Raw genomic sequence first — 19,398 nt, forward strand, 5'->3', positions numbered from 1 at the left:
CTGAAAACCTCCCTCATCGGATCTGCGCTGTAAAAACATGTCCATCGCGGACTTTTTCGCGAAGAAAAAATTTTTTGTTTTGACTAGCAACTGTCTTTAAAGCTGTTGTACACTTACTACGAACTACGGGATATAACAAACGGACGTCGCATGGCGCTCATGTTCGTTATAGGCGGGCTCGACTGTATCTGAACAGGACAAAGACAAGTCCTCGTGTTTGTCTTGTTCTGATATTGAACAAACTCTCCCAAGCTTTCACTTTATTCAGCTGCAGTCACTTGTCAGATTTGAATGCTAAAGTACATAGTAAGGAAGCTTGGCGTAGTGCTTTTCACATCAACTAATCTATTCTATTTTATCTTTTGAGTTGCATGTTGCTGTTATCACATTCTTACTGGGGTGAGTCTGTAACCTTGGCTGGCTGTACTTTTTTCAGGCATGGATGAAGCTGTAAATGAGGAGGAAGAGGAGGCTGCAGCTAATGAGGAAGAAGAAGAAGATGAAGAGGAGGATGATGAGGAAGCTGCTCCTCCTCCAGCGAAGTCCAAAGCCAAGAACGGCCTCCAGGTCAAGGCTGATGTAGCCCAGGAAGAGGAGGACGAGGAAGAGGAGGTTGAGGAGGTAGATGCTGAGGAAGAAGAGGAGGAGGAGGAGGAAGAAGAACAGGAAGAAGAGGACGAGGAAGAGGAGCAAGGTGAGTGAGGAATGCTTGTCTAGCAGTCCTGTGTGGTAGATGTCAGAAAATAGGTGCCTGGAAGCCATATAGATGCCTGCAAGCCATATACATCCAAAAGTTGTAACGTCTGAAAATTCAATGTTTGCATGGCATATTATGCATGTACTAGAGCTTGCATAATAGCCACTGTGTGTCAAATAACTCACATTGAAGTTTGATGTACAGTACAGTTTAGTACCTCAGATAACCTGCATTTTCTGCATAGGAGAACTGAATAACTTGTGACCTGCCAATAAGAGGTTATCAGAGGTGACCGCCGCCAGTATTTTTTTTTTCTTCACTAATTGGTGCATTTTATTTCTAGGTGACACTCCTAAAAAATCCAAGAAAGCTGCTAAAGGCGAGTGTTCCTTAATTTGTTTCTTATCAATTTTGTTTCTAGTTTCTCAATTTTAGACTATGGCAGTAGCTTCAAATATTTAGGAGCTTACATGTCTGAAACAACTCGATGGTAATTGTGGCATTAAATTGTCGTTTCATCTTTTGAGGCACGATCTTAAAGTGTTGAAAGAATAGTGCTAGAATGTGACTAGCTTGACTGGTGTTTTCTTGCAGATTTTGGCTTTGTCTGGTTTTGGGGCCCAAATTTCAGTCTGTGAAACAAAAAAAAGTGTCGGTAATGTGAAAAATTGCACGTGATTTTTTTCTCAGAGCATATATTGGTGGGACATTGTACATTGTCAAGATCCTTTTGGCCTTGGTTGTTCGTTTTACCTGGCGTTTTTTTGTTTCCCTTTTAAAGTGGTTTCTGGTAATAAAATTTACCACTGCAGTGGTTGGTTTTTGTTTCCCAGCATGTGCATGAATAGTGCCGATAGCCTTGTGGTTGTGCAGTTCTGTAGGTGTGAATTAAGGATGATGTATGTCTCAACGTGGGCTCATTTCCTGTGTAGACAAAAAAGCTGACGGTGCAACAAAGAGTGGCAAACGGAAGGCGGCCGATGACGAGCACAGTGCTGGAGGCAGCGACGCCAAGAAACTGAAGCTAGAAGGTGGGGCACAGGTTTTTTGGCTTTGTTTGATGCATTTTTTTATTATTCAGCTCTGCTCAGCTTACTAGTTCTGTCATTGTATTACTAAGGCATTACAGTTTGGTAAACTTGTATGGATGATTGTTGTCATTTTGACAGATACACAATGACAGCCAAAGGATCGAGTACGCAGAAGACATCGAACATGATCGCAAATTGTGTTAGAACATCTCCTGCGTACTTAATCTTTGGCTGTCCTTGTATTTTTTGTCTGAATGCTGGCACGCGTTGGCGCAATGCCATGCCAACAAGCTTTACTGGTGAACTTATTTGAGCAAAATAGCATTTTGTTAAAGCTGCTGCGGTGGCTCAGTGGTTATGGCGCTCAGCTGCTGATCCGAAAGATTCGGGTTCGATCCCGGCCGTGGCGGTCGAATTTCGATGGAGGCGAAATTCTAGGGGCTCGTGTACTGTGCGATGTCAGTGCACGTTAAGAACCCCAGGTGGTGGAAATCTCCAGAGCCCTCCACTACGGCGTCCCTCATAGCCTAAGTTGATTTGGGACGTTAAGCCCCTGAAAATAAAAGCATTTTTGTTAAAATGCTTGTGAAGCATTTTTCTGAATCGACGTTAAGCCCCTGAAAATAAAAGCATTTTGTTAATGCTTGTGAAGCATTGTTCTGAATCGTGTTGCACTTGTTTTTGGCTGTTGCCTTTGAATAGCTTAGCTATGAGGGTTTGTTTTCAATTTCTGTCTTTTTTAATTTCAGACTATGTTCCAGAGTCTTGCATCGACAGCCAAGGTGTGTTTCTTTGCAGTGTATAGCCTTATTACTGCAACATTTATGTTCCAATATTTTGTGGAAACGAAGCTGTAGTACAGGGATACTTTTCTCTGTTTGCTAAAGATATTCATCTGCATGACTTCACTTCGCACTATTACCCAAAAGACTCCACTTTGAGAGTATTATATAGGGGTGATAGTACAGGAGTAACGGTTCTGACCGCCACATTTAATTTAATTAAGAGTATATTGATGGACAGTTGGTGGCAGCTACATTGGGAGAGTTTCAATCTCAAGGTGATTTTATTATAAGTTACATTGCAATGTGAATGTCTCATCAGTACATCTGCAAAGCATTTCACACAAACCAAAGTGGAACTTTGGTTCGTAGCATTTCCGAGACCTTGAACTCGTTAGAATTTTTTCATCGAGCAATTGCTTTTTTGTCAAAATTCTGTGTCATGTCTTTTTGACTGTGGTACTTTTTCTACACAGAAAAAAGAGACAGCTGTAGCCTCGTCATCACCATGGCACGGGGAGCTCGGCCAGGCGACATCACAGAACTGTCGGGTGACATCATTAACCTGGTTGTCAAGGGAGAGTGAGTTGGCCTTTAACTTTTTTTTTCTCCTGTGTGCTTCTCGGGGGAGTCTGCTGCTGCCTGCCAGATTGGCCGTTATATGCTCTTGTGAGAATCTTGGAAGTAGTGTGTGTGTGCTGTAGAACAATTCTGTATTGCAGTATTCATGCACAATATGCTGGACAGTTAATAGTCATTTAGCATATTTGAGTATGCCCTGAATGTGGGCAAATGCAAAAGGAAGTCTGCAAGCCTTGTAACTGCCATAATCAAATACCGTAAATGACTTCATTTTTGCAGATCATATTTGTTTACGAAAAACTGGTCATTCGTATAATGTTCCCAACATGTTAACTTCAGAGACAGGCAATGTTCTGCAAAATGTCTGATGACCAGTTTGTTCCTATCTGCAACTAGAAGGGGAAAATGCGATCGCATTTCTTGCGGACAGGTTCTCTTTCTGAACACGCCATCATTTCAGCAACAACATTCCTTGCTCTTCACAGCCTGCTTGTTCAGTGGGTGCCAAGTAGAAATCATTTAGAGGGTGATCGTCCTAACCCGCAGCCAGAATTTCTGTTCCTTCCATTCTTTGTGTCGAGCCCTTCTGCTTGCTTACCTTCAGGAAAGATGAAAGCAATGCCTGCCACTTCCGTTTCATGAAATTTATTGGCTATGAAGTTTAAAGTGCGACTTAGCTCAATTCACAAAATATTGAGCTTTCAATGAAAATGCATGAATGTAGCAACGAAAGCTTTCATCTCCTATTTATGTCTGCACTAATGTTTCCTAGAGCTTTATACATTGGGTTCCTCAAACTTATTTGAACCAAAATCAATTGCAGAAATTTCCTCCTTGTACACTTGGTGTTGATTTTAACATGTGCTCATGTGCTCTGAGCCATCCAAAAACCTCGTTCTTGGCGCTCTTTGGCCTTGGATGCCCTTGCACCATAAAAAACCTAGCATCATCATCATTAGAAATTCTTCCGTCTACATTGGCAGTTACTCCTGAAGTAGTCGTGCAGCCTGTGGGCAGTGTCCATTCCCAACTCTTAAATAAATCTTCCCCTATCCTGAAGTATGCTTGTATGCTGGGGTTTGCAGTGGAAGCTCCACAAAACTGCATTTCAAATTTGTGGTGAAGCAAGGTACTCTGTTGTCAAGTGTTAGGAAGCACAGTAGTCTACCCATGTGAAGTACGGTCCTTATTGGTGTTCTGTTCTGAGCACAGTGTGATTGCCATATTCTAAAATGGTTGCATGAATCTGTGTCGTCAAGTTGTGTACTTTTATCACGGTTGTGTGCTGCTTTGACCTTTGTCAGTGCATTTGGTATAGATACTTACCCTTCAAGTTATGGCATAATATGCCTGCAGAGAGGACATGAATAACTTGATTAATAACAGCGCATGTGTCTATTGTGTCTGCAGGAGGGCATTTGCACGCTATGTGGACGCGGAAACTGCGGCAGAGAACCTGAAGCTGCTGGAGAAGGAGGCCGGGAAAGGCAAGGTGGCGCGGGTTGAGAAGTGCACGACGCATGACACTGAGACACAAGACAACTTGCTGGACGTGTTCCGGGTGCCCTTCGAGTGCACCGTCAGCCGGCTCAAGGAGCTGTTCCCTGGTGCCAAGGTTTACGTGCTTAATGACGGGTGAGCTCTTATGTCTTGTTTATTCTGTGTCAAAGCATGGTGGCATGGTTAGCAAACAGTCCAGATTGGTCCATCCGTGCATGGCACTACGAATGGACAACTTTAGATAGTAAAATGATTCGTGTTGCAAGTCTTCAAGAAACTTTTTGTGAGTAGTCTTCAGATATGTGTGACCAACATTGTAAGTTAAACGCTAGGTGCTTCCGATGTGCCGTTATGAGAATGGGGGCTATTGAATCTCAAAAAGGCAGCTGTAGCAGTTCAACTGGAAACTGCTTTTGCAGGAAAATGTTTGTGAAAAAATGCAGAGAAAGAAGTGGGGACCCTGAATGGCATTTCTGCCTACTGGGCCACATCTCCATGTCACAGTTTGCAAACAGGAGAGCCTGTAGCTGTTGTCAAATTACCGTATATACTCGTGTAAGGGCCGCCCGCACCCCTAATTTGGCAGCCAGTAATTAAAGAAAAAGTCAGCCAAAGGAATTGTTTCATGTGCGCATGATTTTGCTCACATGGTACTTTACGCTACGAGCTGATAGATAACTGCCTGCGACATTCTGTGCAACCATGCATGCGTCGTCTCGCGCGCCGAGTCTTACTCACGCCTGGAACCGTGACCACGCAGTTCCCTAGCGCTGCTAACTTGTCTTGTGCACTTGGTGTTCGCATCAGAAAGGACAAAACGTTATGCTGCCGAAAAAACTAAAATGGAGAGTACCCACACCAGTGGCATGCTTCCTTATGGCGACACGGCGCCTGCCAGGCTCGGGCAATATGTGCCGTGGTAGCGAGCGCCGTTTTTGCGGTTTTGCTAGGCCTAGCGTGCTGTGAATCAAAGTTGCAGCGAAAGTGCTTTGAATAGTTACAGTTGGTTATACAGTAGCCGACAGATAATTTGGACTCAAATAATTCGGACTTGTAGGATATTTCGGACTTCGATGAGGCACCATCAGTGACCCCATAGAAGCGCATACATATTCGCGATGGATACTTCGGACTTAAATCCGAAAGTTTGATTTTTCGGACTACTTTCAGTCGCCTGCGGCCAAAAATCGGCCAACTTATCGGCTTTTTGCCGGCGCAAAAGACGCCATCTTGGATTGAGGTGGATTTACTCTGCAGTTGGATTGGCTTGACATACTTTCGGTACCTCATTTTTGCCAGTAGAGGTCATTGCGAACTCTGCCACTTCGAGGTGGCAGTCAGATTGCCATCGCCGTCAACTTGTTTTTGTTGTTGCGGGCAGTTATCCCTTGTCTCATACATTCGCCGTTTGAAAATGAAAATTGGTGCTTTGGGAAAGGAAATGGCACAGTATCTGTCTGACACAGTGGCTGACACCTGAACTGCTCCATAAGGGAAGCGATAAAGGAGGGGAGTGAAAGAAGAAAGTGGAGAGCTCCGGAATAATTTCGACCACCTGGGGATCTTTAACCTGCATTGACATCGCACAGCACACGGGCGCCTTTGCTTTCCACCTCCATAGAAACGCGGCCGCCGCGGTCAGGTTTGAACCCGGGTACAGTTGTCACTTGGGTTTCTCCGACTGCGTCGACTGAGTGGCGCTCCGTCTTCACGAAGTTACACCTGTTTGCCGTTTTGTGATTGCGTCTGGCGGTTCCACCACTTTGAACGAAAAGTGCCTTGTCTTTGCGTATGTTTGAAGAGTGGTGTGGTGCACACTCGGGTTGTGGACAACATGGCCCCGCTGGGTCTGTCAGAGAAGCGTAGTATTCACCTGAACGCCGTGACCTTGCTGTCTAGCGTGTATAGTGAAAGCACAACTTTGGCGCAAATACAGGCGCAAATCGTCGCCAGCAAGAGAAATTTTCCGCAAGGTAAAATCGGCGACTTTTTAAAGCCGATTTCATCTCATTAAGGTGATATTTTTGTACTTCACGGATTTTTCGGACTGCTTGATTATTCGGACCATTTTCCGGGTCCCTTCGAGTCTGAAAAATCGGTCGGTGACTGTAAAAGGTCTAACATTGTTACCAGTTTACAGTCTCACAGTAACCCACAAGGCCTTCGACAGTGAAGCATGCGAAAAAGCAGGCCAGGCGAACGCCACCGTACAGGGTCCTGCGTGAGTTGAACGCGTGGAGCACCGCTTTGAACTGTCTGTGAAAGGCATCATTACTGTCAGTCAAGCGCTGGGTCTTCGGAGGATCTTGATCTTAACTCAGATTCATGTCTTTCGCCAGTAAACTGATGTAGCAACCTGTTTTACTTTATGCGGATAATTCGCGCTGGTCATCAGGCGTGCGACCCATCTATACTTTCAGTGCATTATGTACTGTATAATCTTGCATAAAGCCGCTGCGGTGGCTGAGTGGTTATGGCGCTGGCCCGAAAGACACGGGTTCGATCCTGGCCGCGGCGGTCGAATTTTGATGGAGGCAAAATTCTAGAGGCTCATGTACTGTGCGATGTCAGTGCACGTTAAAGAACCTCAGGTGGTCGAAATTCCCGGAGCCCTTCACTACGGCGTCTCTCATAGCCTGAGTCGCTTTGGAACGTTAAACCCCCATAAACCATAAACCAAACTAATCTTGCATAAGGGTCGCTCCTACAAAATTCACTCTCGAATGTAAAATAGAAATTGCGGCCCCTACACGTGTTTATAAGGTATTTGAAGGATTTGCCAGGAACGCGCTTGACACGCGCTCGTCACTTCCGGAAGCGCCGAGTGGGGGGACGGCAAAAAGGGAGAACTGCTCCGCTGCGGTCCACGCTTTGGTGAAGGACAGGTCGACGTAATCTTCTGCTAGAGTCCCCAGCCTCTTCCACATTAACCAGACAAACTGCCAGTGCGCAGCATACTGAAACTGCCTGCACAAAATATGTGCATCAATATTTCTCTTTTCGCTATATTATTCCTTGCTGAGCTAAAGCTCCTTCCAGCACTGCCTTACTGAGGCTCGTTACGCACTGTGTGCCTTTTTGCTTTTTTCCTGATTTCTTGCACCTCCTGGCAGCACAAGCAATCCTCTTAATCTTTCATTAGTGCGCAGCACATGCAGCTGCACATAATTTAACAAAAAACTGATTATATCTACCTAGTCTATTTGAGCAATGCAAACATTTGCATTCATGAACGCTTGGTCATGGCTGACGATCGACAATGGCGCCAGAATTCATGCAAATTTGTCCTTGAGTCAGAATGGCAAAGTCGTCGAGCCGCGGTACACATATCTGTCACAAGTAATTCTGCTGGTTATCTCGATACGCAACAGCAGCAACTGTACCTCGCAGAACACTAGTTTTAATGAGCAGCACTGCAAGCTTTGAAACACAGGCATAATTATTGTTCAAAAGCGTGTTCAGCATGCGAAAAAAAAGAAAACAATGTACGGGGTAAATGCAGAAGTTTCGTGGTTGAACCATAGTCCGAACATGCGACAGAAGGAATTGCACACACGAGAGCTTCCCCCGTCGTCTTGTCTCTTCGCGCTGCAGTAGTACAGCAGTGAACCCACTCCAGCCCATTCAGTTTGGCATTCTTTTGCAGTTCTAAAAGGCCTTCAGGTTTAATTAGGCACGTCACTATATAAATGAACAAACAAATGCTTTACCTCGCGCGACTCGTGTAATCATGCTGGCGATCATGTAAATTCAATCACGTTTATAGGCGTTACAAGAGGTTGGTGGCCAGGCTTTTATGGAGCCCCGGTACACAACGTTTTGACGCAATTTCCTTTTTTATTATTGCCACTTGCACATACGTGTACACAAAATATATGCACGAAACATACGTATCAGTTGAGATTTCCAACACGTGAAAATGTCGCGACTTGACTTTAGCTGCCAGCGCACACCGCGGCGTCGTTGGTTCCGCAGTCTTCTGAAGCTGCTGATGGCTCGATTGTGTATGGTGATAGTTCAAACTTCTCAACACTGCTTGAATTATCCGTAATTTTCAAAGCGTAGTTCTTCCAAAACAGGGTGCGTGCGGCCTTTACCCACCTTTTATGGTACTGTTTTAGTGTGAAGTGAGGTAGGCAAATTGGGTTAGTCTGTTACAGTAGGCTTTCATATTGTTTTTGCTTTGTCTCAACAAGTGATCATAACTTAATATTTTTTTTTTTAGGTTCGCACGATTGCATTTTGATTCTTCAGAAGACCTGCTGAATGCAGTGCAGAACCCTGAGTGCCACACAATTGATGGAAGCAGTATCCGTTTCAGCCTTGTTAAGAAATTTGGCGGACAAGGTAAGCTTGCTCTACTTTTGCTTTATTTCATACACGGCTCTTTCGGGCTGAAAATTCGCGAAAGAAATATGTTTTTCAATTTTGTCATATTTGGATTTATGAGGTCATTTTGCACCTGACATCGTATTTTTGGAAAGAAATAACCTGTATACTTGCTTTGTAATAGCCACTTAACGGGAGATGCTCCTCGAAGACACTTTTTTTAAATATTTAACCTATGATTATGAAACTTGGATCATTGATAATGTTTTTAATGCAGATTCCAAATATGGTGTTAGTTTTTATGTAGCTTGCATAGTTTTTGTGTAAAAGGGCCCACAAAAGCACACTATAAGGCCTTTTGTGCACACTTTTCTGATAATAAAATGCATGTCTAGAGCAGCTTGCAATAGCTCATTGTGCTGCTTTGGTAGTGTATGTTGATCTCTACTTCAAATTTACTCATTTTATCCCATTATTGTAAAAAAAATTCAGGAACACCTAAGTGTATATTTTGGGCACCATGTGTCAACATTCTGAATTTTTTTCAAAAAATGTTGACGAGATGTTGTATAATCAGATAGATAACAACATTCTACACATTTTGAAAAGGCTGTGTGCAAAATTTAATCCAAATCTGACTACTGCAAGTACTTGAAATTTGTTACACAAAACATAAAGAATGCTGAAAATTACAATTGGAGAAAAACGCATTTGAAAGTTTCAGACATCTGTATTCTTGACAAGCATGATGCAAGCACATGAAATTCCTTGACAAAATACAAAAATGAGTCTCTGACACAGCCATGCTTATTAGAATTCTCCTTGGGCCCTCATGATCTTCACGAACGGAGTCTCGGACGAGCTCTCAGTGCCATGTTACGGTGATGTGCTCGGGCTTCGGCTGTTTGACGGACCTGACATCTTCGTTCTTCTCTGCTCATGGGAGGTTCCCAGCACAACAAGCTCTGCCGGTGGCAGCACGCAAAGCTCCTCGAGAACTTGTTGAAACGTGTCCCATATGATACCATCGCGCGCGCAGCCACGGCCACCTTGATGTTCACGGCGAAGTTGTTGCAGGAGCTCCCGCTCTGAAAGCTCCGGCTTCCGCTAGCGCCATCCGCGAGTCCACCAGGCACAGCACGGCTCGAGGTGTATGTAGAAGAAAGTAGCGATGCAGGGCACTCGCTATTTCTGCAGTGGAGTTCAAGAAACGCCGAAACGCCCTTAGGTTTTTTGGCCGGTTCGCATACCGCAAGGTTACAAGTACGGCACGGCATGTTGGGCATGCAGCCCCGTTTACCAGTAATGTTAGCGCGCCGATGTCGCATATCGCGGCACTTGTGGAATGGCGACTGCTCACAGCTGTGTCACTCTCCAGTCTTCACCTCTGAGGCGCTCACGAAGTTCACCACGGCGTCAATTTTTCCCAAGTGGCTGTTGCCCTGGTTAGGGCTAGCTGGCGTCGGGCGGCTGCCTTCCGCTGTCGTTTTCTGTCGAGGCTTGCGACGGCGTCCTCGGTACGCTTTCTTTGTGCGAGATTTCCGCGCTTATTCGTGTCGTCGTTCATTTCGAACAGATTCAAAAAAACCCGGAGAGATCGATGTAGACGCCACTCAATGCGAAAGCAGGCGGTAGCAAAAGGTGGGCTTCGCCACAGTTGCGCATCGGTCTCGGCCAATGGCAGCTGCGGTAAAGCAGCACGTGATTTAAAGGTCCAGTAGAAACGCTCGAAATAGGCGCCAAAAATGTGTTTGTTTAATTATTTACAGCCAAAATACGAAACGGCAGGAGGTGCTGTCTGCGAGAAGGCCTACTCTATCTCTCCAAGCAAATGGCACTGGCGGGCGGTGCCGCGTTCTCGAGAGGAAGATGCTCGAAAGTTGACGATGTGCGTGGAAAGTTGCAGTTTCTCGAGCCACCGTGGCTCAATAAAATGGATGTTTTACCAATTTTGCTTTCGAATTTCGCCTTGATTTTTTGGGAATTGTAGGTGAATGCCAAAAGATAATTTTAAAGTAAAAACCCAGAACTGAAAAATTTCGCGAAAAAACTCTTTCGACGCGCATCGCTTAAATTTCCGAAAGCACACAAGTTGCCTTTTAAATTGAGGTCAAATCATGCCTTCGCTCTGTACCTACGTGCTCCCCCCTCCCCGTTGCCATCGAAGCTGCGTACAGAAATCGCGCGATTGCACTGAAAACGAGACCGTAGCTTGGACACCACTTGTGGTGCAGGGCAGCAGATGCGGAAAGGTGGACGGGGCCGTTGAGGTACCTTATAAACCGTATATAGGTCGAGCGGGAGCATAGGTCGACCCCCTTACCTTGATGTGAAGAAAATAGAAAAAAATAGAGAAGCAAATATTGCCGAAACGCATTTATTGCAACGTCTGACTGCGTCCTGGACCACAGGAGCTGCGACTTCACTCCGAACTTTCATCAGTGTCGTCGGAAGACGATTCCTTGTCGCTCACCACCTCCCATAGTGCGTCGTCCTCAGTTCCATCCAATATGTTGCTTATGCAGCACTTCTTGAAAGCCTTTTGCACCATGGCATCTGGCAAAGAACGCCAGGCCGACAACACCCAGCTGCAGACGGTCGCAAGCGGAGGCCTTTGCAGGCGGCCCGTCGGCGTCTTCGGATTGTCGCCGGACACCCACTCATTGTACTCCTGTCGCACTCTGTCCTGAAAGGGCTTGTTGAGTACCACGTCGAGTGGCTGAAGCGTGGACGTCATTCCTGGTGAATGACGACGAGGTCGGTCCTAGCTCCGTGAGCGCGCGCTTTACTGATTCGGTCAGGTGGCCGCGAAAAGCATCCAAAACCAGCATGCTCCGATGACGCAGCAGTGCACCGGGCCGACGATTCCACACCACGCGAATCCAATCAATCATCATGCCTCGTCCATGTACCCTTTCTCATTCACGCGCACAACACCACCTGAAGGGAAGGCTTCCTTCGGCATGGTTTTCCTTTCGAAAATGACAAAAGGAGGCAACTTTCTGCCATCTGCCGTGCACGCAAGCATGACAGTAAAGCGCGAGTGCTCACTTCCTGTCGACAGAAGTTTTACTTCTTTGGCGCTGCGTTCCCTGACCGTGGTAGCCGAAGGCATATCAAACCAGACAGGGGTCTCGTCGGCGTTCGCAATTAGTCCGAGCATCTAATTGTGCTCTTCTCGAAGCCGAATGACATACCGCTGGAAGCTGACGAGCTTATCGGTGAACTCCTCTGGCAGCTTCTGGCATATGGATGTGCGGCGACGGAGAGAAAATTCCTTGCGCCTCATAAAACGGCGCACCCATGACTTCGGTGCGCTGAACTCTTCTCGGCGTAGTTCAGCTTCCTTGCGCAAGGTCCAAAGCTTTGCATTGAATGGAATGCACAGTCACGGGTAGTGACCGCGCACGAAGGTGCCGCACAGTCCACAAGTGCGTACTGTACTGCCCACAAGGATGTACTGCACGATGTCCGCGAAAGGACATTTTGCTCGGCTTGCACGCAAACAACTTATCTTTGTCTGCGCCAATACCGCACGCTCTTCTCCGAAACGCCGAACATGCGCTCAGCGGCCATGTTCCCGTTCGCTTCAGCGAACTCTATAACTTTCTTCTTGAAAGCTGCTGTGAACTGCCTTCGCTGCCGCTGGTACTCATTGCTAACGCGGAATTGCGCACAAGGTCAAACAAAACAGCGCACGCGAAGACCAACGATCCGGTGGCTCTGAACGAAAAAAAAAAAGGCAATCGCGTTTGGATGTCGATACGGCTTTGGCTATCCGTTCGCGAACAGGCTCCGTGGGTTGCCAGACTACGACTCACATTCTGCTAAGGCCGCTTTATAAGACGAGGGGCGACTTTCGCTCGCTGTTTTTAAGAAAAAATCTCGACTTATATTCCGGTTTATACGGTACATTCGAAGGCGCTTGCTTCTGCTCGAGTCTTCCCGTGGGTTACTCCCGTGGGTTACTTCTCGGCCTTCGTACGCATTGTTGTCCATGCAGACACTGTTCTGGCTTGGCATGGCGCGTGCATTCGCTCACAGCATGACTTGCGGCTGCATCACGCTGTTTGGTATCGAGACGTGAGGTGGTGCGGACATGACGAAAGCTTGACTATGGTTCAGACATAGTCTAATATTATTGCTTGCAAGAGGAACATAGGGAGCAGCAGATTTCACAATTTTGAAAACCGGTTTTTTGCAGAAAAGTTATTTTAAAAATATTTTTTATTTCACAGATTTCTCGGACTGTATGATTATTTGGCCATTTTCTGGGTCCTGCAGAGCCAGAAAGATCAGTTGAGGACTGTATTCAGCTGCCTTAGAAGTCCACGTCGTGACTCATGTACCATAGTGCAGCGCATCTCCAAGAAAAGAAAAATAAGCATAAAAAATCTCTCATTGCCATAGCATGTGTCTCTGTGATTATGAACCCCCAAATTTTTTCAAACATTGTCCGTATTTTTCCTTGGTAGCGTTTAGAACAGTGAGTAACTTTCCAGCAAACAGGCCCTGGTGTTCAACCATGTGTATTAAACAACTTTTGTCTTTTGTAACCGTACTACAGGTGTATATGCCACTTGACAGCACTTTCCCGGGTCTTACTCATAAATGTGCTACGTCTGTGTGCTTGGTCACATTCTAAAATTGCTGTGCTCTTTGCTTTGCAGGTGGTGGCTTCCGAGGTGGCAGCCAGTCTCGTGGCCAGTCCCGAGGGGGACGGGGTGGGGGTGGTAACAATTCTTTTAGCCGCGGCGGCGGAGGTGGCCGAGGTGGAGGAAGCTGGGGCAATAGCAACTGGGGTGGTGGCCGCGGAGGCTGGGGCAACAGTGGTGGCAGTTGGGGTCGGGGTGGTGGGGGCCGTGGAGGGGGCAAGTTTGGTGGAGGTCGAGGAGACTTTGGTGGCCGTGGAGGACGAGGGGGCGGCGGACGATTTGGAGGTCGCGGCGGCGGAGGCCGGGGCCGGGGCGGCCGTGGGGGACGCTTTGGGGTAAGTGAACACCTGGACTGACTGCCTGCCTGTCATATTTTTCTCAGCTGTTCTGTTTGGAGTGCCTGCATTTTTTGTGTGCATGGTGTGTGTGTGTGAGTGTGTGTGTGTGCGCGCGTGCGTGTGTACATGCATGCATGGCATCTTCGTTTCTGCTCTTGGATGTTTACAAATGTATGTTTACATTGCCATTATGATATTGGAGCTGGAATATTGCTGCCAGAAAAAGAACATGTTTTGAGGGTTCACTTGATTGAGGTTGTTTGGTGCACAAAGGTTTTTAAAAAAAATTTCAATTTTGTCATATTTGGTTTCACGAGATCTTTTCCACCTACAGGTGAAGTTTGGTGGTCGACAGTTACATTACATATTTATCGAAAAATTGTTTATCGAAAACTTTTCAGATGTGAATGCTGTCTGTGATAGTCTCTCTCAAAAAAGGGTTAAATGGAGGGGGCAAGTTTGGTGGAGGTCGAGGAGACTTTGGCAGTTGCAGAGTACAAAGAGGATAAGGGGCCTCGCGATTGATTGCCTTGTACCATGTGACAAAAGCAATGCTATTCATTGCCTAGTTTCAACTTCCCCAGTAGGCTGGGCGGCCAGCCCTTTCGGTTTTAGATAGATGCCGCTGTTTTGAAATTTTGTGATCAGGAAGAGTTTAAATGTTGCAGTGGTGGGCCCACACTGTATATAAACGTGCTAAACTTAGGCAGTAGCAGAATGAAAAATTGGGATCAGTGGCAGTCGGCACTAATCGGGAATGAGTGTGTAGCATGGCATTTTACCATAAGCCAGTGCATCGGTGCGCAGTCGGGCAAGGTCGATAACAGCATCAGGCTCAGATTATTGCAGCTTACATTGGCTGCGATTACCGCGAGTAATTCGTGAAAAAAATTGGCGGTGGTTTAGTGACGCGATAGCCACAGCTGGCCGAGTGGAACTTGCTCAGTCGAATTGCAAAGGCGGCCTTTCGCCACTTCGTTTCGCTGGGTGTTCCTCCTCCATCTTTATCCCATAGCATGTGACGCCGCCACAGTCGATGTTTTGCCGCCACGCTGAAGGCTTGAAATGCTACCGTAATGTAGCTGTTGCTACAAAAGAACCTGGCAGAAAAGCTGCTATAGTCGGATACAACTTAAAGGACGATAGACACGAAATTACAAAGCTCAGAAACAAATACGACCACCTTCCTGGTTATACAGAGATGCTGCCCAGGCAGTAGTACCACTTTCTTTGGCCGAGAAGATATTTTAATTTAGATTTAATCACAGGTTGTACAGAGACCTCTCAATTCAGAACCCATCGGTAGCGACTGCTCTACGGCGAGCAGTCGACGTGTCATAAACGTGATGTCATGCAGATGCCTATGACGTGTAGCAAAGGGCAGTGACTCATAAGGCTGGATCTCTCTCGCGAGTCGCGACCATCTTGACCAGTGCTCCGCAAGGTCAGTGTGTGTGTTACTGCACACCTGATCACAGCCTTGCCATCAGGGGGCGCTTGTGTGACGCTCGTACATCAACTTGACGTCACGCCATGCACATGCTCTCCGAGATTGAAACCAAAACGAACTGTTGCGCTCAAGCTTTTCAGGTTGGACTTCCATCATTCTGGACTACTAGCTACTCATTAAGGGGGGAAGCGGGAATCAGATCGCGATTTTCGCGACAAAAATCTATTTTTTAAAAGTACGCTTTTCAGAATCTACAGCATCATGTCTATCTTGTACTGAAATATTTCACCGAAAAACAAACTCTAAGCACTAAAAATAAATATTTGTCGGTGCCGGCGACCACACATTCGCCCGAAATCGCGAAGTTCAAGGCGCGACTGCTCGGATTTCCCGCCACGGAGCGCCGCCATTTGGTATCATTGGAAAGCCCGACTCTTTCACTCTTTTTCCCAGCCCTTCCCTTCCTCCGCTGCCAGCCAGCGAGCGCACAAAAAAAGAAAAACCGGAGGGTGGCAGCACGGAGCAGCCAATGGCTGCTGCACCCCGATTGGCTCTGCGCCGCGGCGCGTTGTAAGGTGCCTCCTCATTGGCCGACGCCGCGGCATAATGACGGCTGAGGCAAGGTGCGTCTGCTTTTGTCCGCTGCTGGGAAGCCTTTCTGGCCTTTCCTTCTCTTGTGTTTCGAGGACTTCGACCACGTGCAATGGATCCGCGCACGTTCGAAAAGAAGTACCGGACGAAGCATGCCTACGGAAGCGGAAACTCAAGTCTGTCACAGCAAGAAGCGGCGATTGTCAGCAGGTGGGTTCGCCCCGAGCCGAGCGTCCATTCAGAATCGGCGGAGTACGCGCCCAACGTGCTGTGCGATCTCTCGCCCAACGTGCTGCGGGATCTTGCGCCGAGTCGAGCACCAGCCAGCGATAGTGAGACGAACCATGATCTTTCGCCACATGCCACATGCATGATCTTTCAACATGATCTTTCGACACATGCCAGTGAGTCTCACCGTACGCGAGCGTCCAGTCGCAAGTTCGTCCAGCACAGATCACGGAGTGGGCTTGCAGCGATCGCCGCCCGACTGCAGAGCTTAGGAGACACGCTTCCGCGGTGAGTCGTTCAACGCCGAGATGTCTCCGCAGCCAACAACCGCCAGTGAAGGCAGTCCCATTCCATCGACGAGTTCCGGCGCTTCGACGGAGCTGCAACGCGGGCGCACGCTCGCTGCTGCGGATGTGCCGGCGGCCGTCCTTGCCGCTCGTCTCAGTGTTGACTGTTCGCCCAGTGAACGTCGCACTATTCAAGCTCACCTGAAAACACGATTTGTGTCCGCAGAAAGTGCAGAACTGCAAGCGTCGACAGTTCGCGAATCACTTCGCGCGGTTTCAGCAACGGAGCGCAAGTTCGGGCTGACTGGCTCACAGGAAAGTGCCATTCCCGCACCTCCAGAAGAGGAGTTTATGCTTGTTCAAGTTGCTGCTTTGAACTCGCTGATTGGTTCCGCGCTTTGCTGCCCAACTTGTCAGCAGCCTGGCCTAGCAGTGCACCGCGAGACTGAACTGGGGCTATCCGTGAAGATGGTACTTTCATTCATTTCCTGTGGTACCCTACAGTCTGAGTGGTCCTTACAAAGGAAGAGCGGCTCTAGAGCTTTCGAGGGCAACATCAGAGCTATGCAAGCAATAAAGAGCATTGGAAAAGGACCAACTGCTCTTAATGACTTCTGGGCCACCATCGTGGGTTACACCACAAAACATATGATGAGCACCTCAAAAAGACTTTCAAGCCTGCTGCAGCGGCAGCTGCACACAGCATCTTCACAGATGCTGTAGAGGCAGTGAAAAAGGTGTACACTGAAATGGGGACATTTTCAAAGAACATCACAGTAGTGTATGATGGCACATGGGTGACACGCGGCCGCAGCTCCCATACTGGCGTAGGCTGTATAATTGAATTCCATACAGGGCTTGTGTTGGACTGCGTAGTTATGTCCAACTTCTGCCTTGGGTGCAGCCGACAGCCAGCAGAAAGTAACCCCCACTATGCTGAATGGAACCAGCAACACCAGTGCGAGAAAAACACTGTGAATTCTGGAAGAATGGAGGTTGAGGCTGCGCTACAGCTCTTCAGGCGCTCCTTGAGCAAAAATGATTTACGCTACACAAACATAGTTTGTGATGGGGACAGCTGGATGTTTCGCACTCTATGTGATGAAGAAGCTTATGGTTTTGTGCAGCTACCTAAAGAAGACTGCATAAATCAGGTGAAAAAACGAATGGGGGCTGCACTTCGCTCTTTGGTAGCCAAGGCAAAGAAAGGAGAGCCACTATGTGGAAAGGGGGTCCTGACGCAGCAGTTCATCAAAAAAACTGACGAACTACTATGGCCTTGCTCTGCGGAACCATTCAGAAGTCGAGGAAATGCAAAGGGTAGAAATGGCAACATACTACCACATCACATCAACAGATGGTGAGCCCCATCATGAGCCGTGTCCTCCTGGCCACCTTAGCTGGTGCAACCACCGATCAGCTGAGGCAGAAGGGCAGCCAGCACCGGCTCACAATCACAAGTACAAGCTTTCAGCTAAAGTTGCTGAAGCACTTCTGCCTGTGTACCAGTGCCTCTCAGACCCTCACTGGCCAGGTGCAGAGGAGGCAAAACTCAAAACGCGGCTGAGAGTCTTCATTCAGTGATATGGTCATTAATATCAAAAGACCAGCATGCCTCACTGTTTGCCGTGGAAACAGCAGTGCACGAGGCAATTTCAAGGTACAACTCGGGCAGCCTGAAAGCTTATTCAGACCTGTGCACAGCATTGGGCCTGCGCCCTGGTGCCCTCTCTCTTCAGCGGGCTGTCGAGAAAGATTCCCAGCGAATGAAGAAGGCACACAAAGTCCATCTCCTGAAAGGACAGAGGGCTAAGAAGTCACCTACTGCCAAGGACACCAAATTTTACAATGCAGGAGCATTCTAGACAGTGTGTGCCAGTATGGAACTTTGAGGCTTGTTTTCTCAAAAGTTTGTTTTGGGCTTATCACCTCGCTCGTGGAAAGCATAGCACGGCAATGGGAGCATGGAATTTAATCCTGTTTGTCTTGTTGCAATTGCTGAAGTGTGCCTTATGTCAAGACAGCCTCAGATTTACCATTTAGGCTCACCATTTTTTATTACACAACAATTGGAGCATGATACATTCTAAACATAAAGATAACGTGCATACTATGTCGTTTAGAAGAAGAGCAGGGAAATTTTAAAAAAAATTAAGAGAATCTTGACTTAGACTATACTTCTTAGTTACTATTAAAAAAATTTACTGACTCATAACCCATTTTGCTACGAGCAAGCAACATGTGAGCAATATATAAATAATGATAAAGTAAAAACTACTGAATATATTATTGTGAAACTTTGTAGCTCTCTGTTTGATGTTATTTCAAACCTGTCTGCCAAATTTCATCACTCTTAAGTTAAAAAATGAAAAAGTTTGTTCCGGTCCCCTCATCCCCCCTTAAAACAAAAATCTTGAAACAAAAGAAATACGTGTCTATAGTCCTTAAAATCTGCAGTGAGGCTTCACCCATTTTCAGGACCGCCACACAAAATTCCTCCATGACAAAAAGTAGTACATTGCTAAAACTTCTCTTGTTACCAAAACTAGAAGCTAATCAGAAGAAAAAAATATTATGGGCTCTAGAGTTCTTATACCTGCCTTCTAATAAAGTCAAATGTTGAAAAGCTGATTTCACCTACTGTTGCGATTGGCTAACGGAGTAATGCAGGGTTTTGCGGACCGTGGCCCAGTGTAACAACTGCTATTTTCTTAAGTTTTATCCTGCTATAGCAAGTGATATGCAGATGGAAAGCTGACTGTGAGGTGGAAACGGTGGTAAATTTCATTTCTCGTGTAACATTTTTCATGCAACATTGCTGTAATGCAATCAACCCTTGGTGGCGTTAGGCCTGCCGCAGTGGAGCGGTTAGTGCTGTGCTTAGAAGCCTACCTAACTGCTGTTTGGTGCTCTTTTTTTTTTTCGTGG

At 46.8% G+C, this 19,398-nt stretch overlaps 1 protein-coding gene across 3 annotated transcripts in view; it reads left to right on the forward strand.

Annotated features, from left to right (window-relative positions):
• LOC144114725 (uncharacterized) overlaps positions 1 to 19,398 on the forward strand; it is a 34,622-nt gene that overhangs the window by 12,249 nt on the left and 2,975 nt on the right. For all 3 annotated transcript variants that reach the window (XM_077648626.1, XM_077648628.1, XM_077648627.1), the window contains exons 3-10: positions 437 to 694; positions 1,041 to 1,076; positions 1,630 to 1,728; positions 2,478 to 2,510; positions 2,987 to 3,092; positions 4,503 to 4,727; positions 8,818 to 8,939; positions 13,592 to 13,911. In XM_077648626.1, coding sequence (XP_077504752.1) covers positions 437 to 694; positions 1,041 to 1,076; positions 1,630 to 1,728; positions 2,478 to 2,510; positions 2,987 to 3,092; positions 4,503 to 4,727; positions 8,818 to 8,939; positions 13,592 to 13,911 — 1,199 coding nt within the window. The remainder of the gene's footprint in view (positions 1 to 436; positions 695 to 1,040; positions 1,077 to 1,629; positions 1,729 to 2,477; positions 2,511 to 2,986; positions 3,093 to 4,502; positions 4,728 to 8,817; positions 8,940 to 13,591; positions 13,912 to 19,398) is intronic.

Source organism: Amblyomma americanum, chromosome 1 (assembly GCF_052857255.1).
Source record: "Amblyomma americanum isolate KBUSLIRL-KWMA chromosome 1, ASM5285725v1, whole genome shotgun sequence".
Classification (NCBI taxonomy): Eukaryota; Metazoa; Arthropoda; class Arachnida; order Ixodida; family Ixodidae; genus Amblyomma; species Amblyomma americanum.